This window comes from Typha angustifolia, chromosome 11 (assembly GCF_048772165.1).
Source record: "Typha angustifolia cultivar Huaian chromosome 11, ASM4877216v1, whole genome shotgun sequence".
NCBI classification, from domain to species: domain Eukaryota; kingdom Viridiplantae; phylum Streptophyta; class Magnoliopsida; order Poales; family Typhaceae; genus Typha; species Typha angustifolia.
Genome location: NC_133249.1, coordinates 8,393,276 through 8,395,595, shown reverse-complemented (window position 1 = coordinate 8,395,595; position 2,320 = coordinate 8,393,276). Strand labels below are relative to the sequence as shown.

The following is a 2,320-nucleotide window of genomic DNA, read 5'->3' as shown; positions in this document are numbered from 1 at the left end:
TAGCTTAACACAAAGTCTACGCATGACCTCCTTGGCCAAGCAAAGTACCATCACCGAGTACCACCTATCTCAGTGGGACAGAGATTAGATGTGATTTACTGGATATATACCTACCTTTTTTTTTTATCGTTTCTTGCCTGTATAATGGCACTTAGTTTTGAGACTCCAGTTAGAATCAAGATGTCCTTATAATGACTCACCCAATCTTTGTAACTTGAGAATTTGCACCGAGTAACTTGGTGTACTTTTCGTAATACTTGTGGCAATTTTATATCGGATTGAAGTAACTATCTTAGCAAACTTTTATGACAATTTCATAGTGTTTGTGTGCTGCACACTATGCAAATATAGGGGTTTTGACTTTAATAACCCTATCAGAACGGATGTTGATCGTATCATATAGCTTATGTAATGATTTTCATTAGTTTATATCTTTAAGATAGTGTATCATCTCACAGCCATCTATTTCAAATTGAAAATGACATCGTAAATATATATGTGTGTAAATTTTAAATTACTTTCTATGGTTATACTAGACTACCATCTAACCTTTCATTTGAATCAGTTTACTCCAATATTGCCTAAATTAATATAAAACTATATTATATTTTTCATTCAAACATGACAGAAAAATGAACCAATTGAAAGAAAATTCTTGGAGAGATTTTCCAACAGGAATGGATATGAAAATGTTATAATTACCTTTCTCCTTCCATTAAGTTTACTCACCACTCTTTCACCCTATGACTCCCCCTCAAATGCATAGAATTAAATATCTCAATCATCTTAAAATTATGGGTAGAAAATTTATAGTTCCTCAAATAATGAGATAATTAGTATCACTCGAGTACTAATGATAGTACTAATGATAATTTTATGGCTTTATTAGTGATTGTTTACTTTTTTTACATCAGTTTATACTAAGGGAACCATGTAATATTATCACATGGACTTAATTTATAATTAGTTTCCAAACTGCTAATAATTTTGGGAGGTGCAACTGATTTTATGCATTATCACATGGAGTTAATTTATAATTAGTTTCCAAACTCCTAATAATTTTGGGAGGTACAATTAATGTCAAGTTTATATATAGGAGACGAGTGGACTATTTCGTTTGTTTATTCTTATATTATTAGCTTCCAAACTCCTAGTTAATAATGTGAAGAAAAAAAAAAAGAAAATGCTCCTCATTCTTCTATCTTTAATTAACTTAAAAAAAAAAAGAAGATCACAAGATCAACAGCGTTCACACTCAACCTCTCTCCCTAAAGAAACTAAGATAAGATCAACATTCGCTCTTCTTATTGCTATAAATGGACCCTCTTGGCGTGTGGCTTCCACACTTCCCTAGCCCTTCTCTCTCCCTTCTAAATACTCCCCACAGATAGCAGCCATGTCCTTCCGCCTCACCTCTCAAATCCACGTATCAAACTCTCCGTCTCCAACCCAACCCCACCAAGTCCAAATCACCATCCCACGCGACCATGAACAACCCAAAGAAGCTGACATCCAAGAGATCGACTACTCCGGCCGAGCCCAGTGGCTGCGCGCCGCCGTTCTCGGCGCGAACGACGGACTCGTCTCCGTCTCTTCACTCATGATCGGCATCGGCGCCGTCAACCAATCCGCGAAGGCGATGCTCGTGTCCGGCCTGGCCGGCCTTGTGGCGGGCGCCTGCAGCATGGCCATCGGAGAGTTCGTCTCCGTCTACGCGCAGTACGACATCGAGGTGGCGCAGATGAAGCGAGAGAAAGAGAGGGAAGTTGGGGAAGGGAACGAGACGAGTGAGGAGGAGAGAGAAAGGCTCCCGAGTCCGGCGCAAGCGGCAGGTGCGTCGGCCCTGGCGTTCGCGGTAGGGGCAATTCTGCCTCTCCTGGCCGGCGGATTTATTAGGCCGTGGGGGGTCAGAGTCGGGGTGGTCTGCGCGGTGACAAGCTTGGCGTTGGCTGGTTTCGGAGCGACCGGTGCGGTGCTCGGCGGGGCGAAGATCTGCCGGTCAATGATTAGGGTTTTGCTGGGGGGTTGGGCTGCCATGGCCATAAGTTATGGAGTGCTGAGGTTGTTTGACCTAGCTTTTGGATATCAGGCAGCTATATAGCTAATTACAAGTCTTAATATATATATATGCTTTATATGCGTAGATTCTACTAGAGAATCTGAAAGTACTGTTTGCGATGGCTAAAGCCATCTCTTAAGCGATCTATATATTACGTAAAAGTGTGCCTTTTGGAAACCACTGATCCATTTGATGGATTGGACCGAGCTGAGTTGTTTATATATATATATATATATATCCTTGCAGAGCTAGCTTCTATAT

General features: G+C 40.9%; 1 protein-coding gene across 1 annotated transcript; it reads left to right on the top strand.

Moving 5' to 3' along the window:
• The first annotated feature begins 1,396 nt into the window (after positions 1 to 1,396).
• Positions 1,397 to 2,101, top strand: LOC140769898 (vacuolar iron transporter homolog 2-like). Its single transcript, XM_073110786.1, has one exon. It carries the CDS (start codon positions 1,397 to 1,399, stop codon positions 2,099 to 2,101), a length of 705 nt encoding a protein of 234 aa, XP_072966887.1.
• The last annotated feature ends 219 nt before the right edge of the window (positions 2,102 to 2,320 follow it).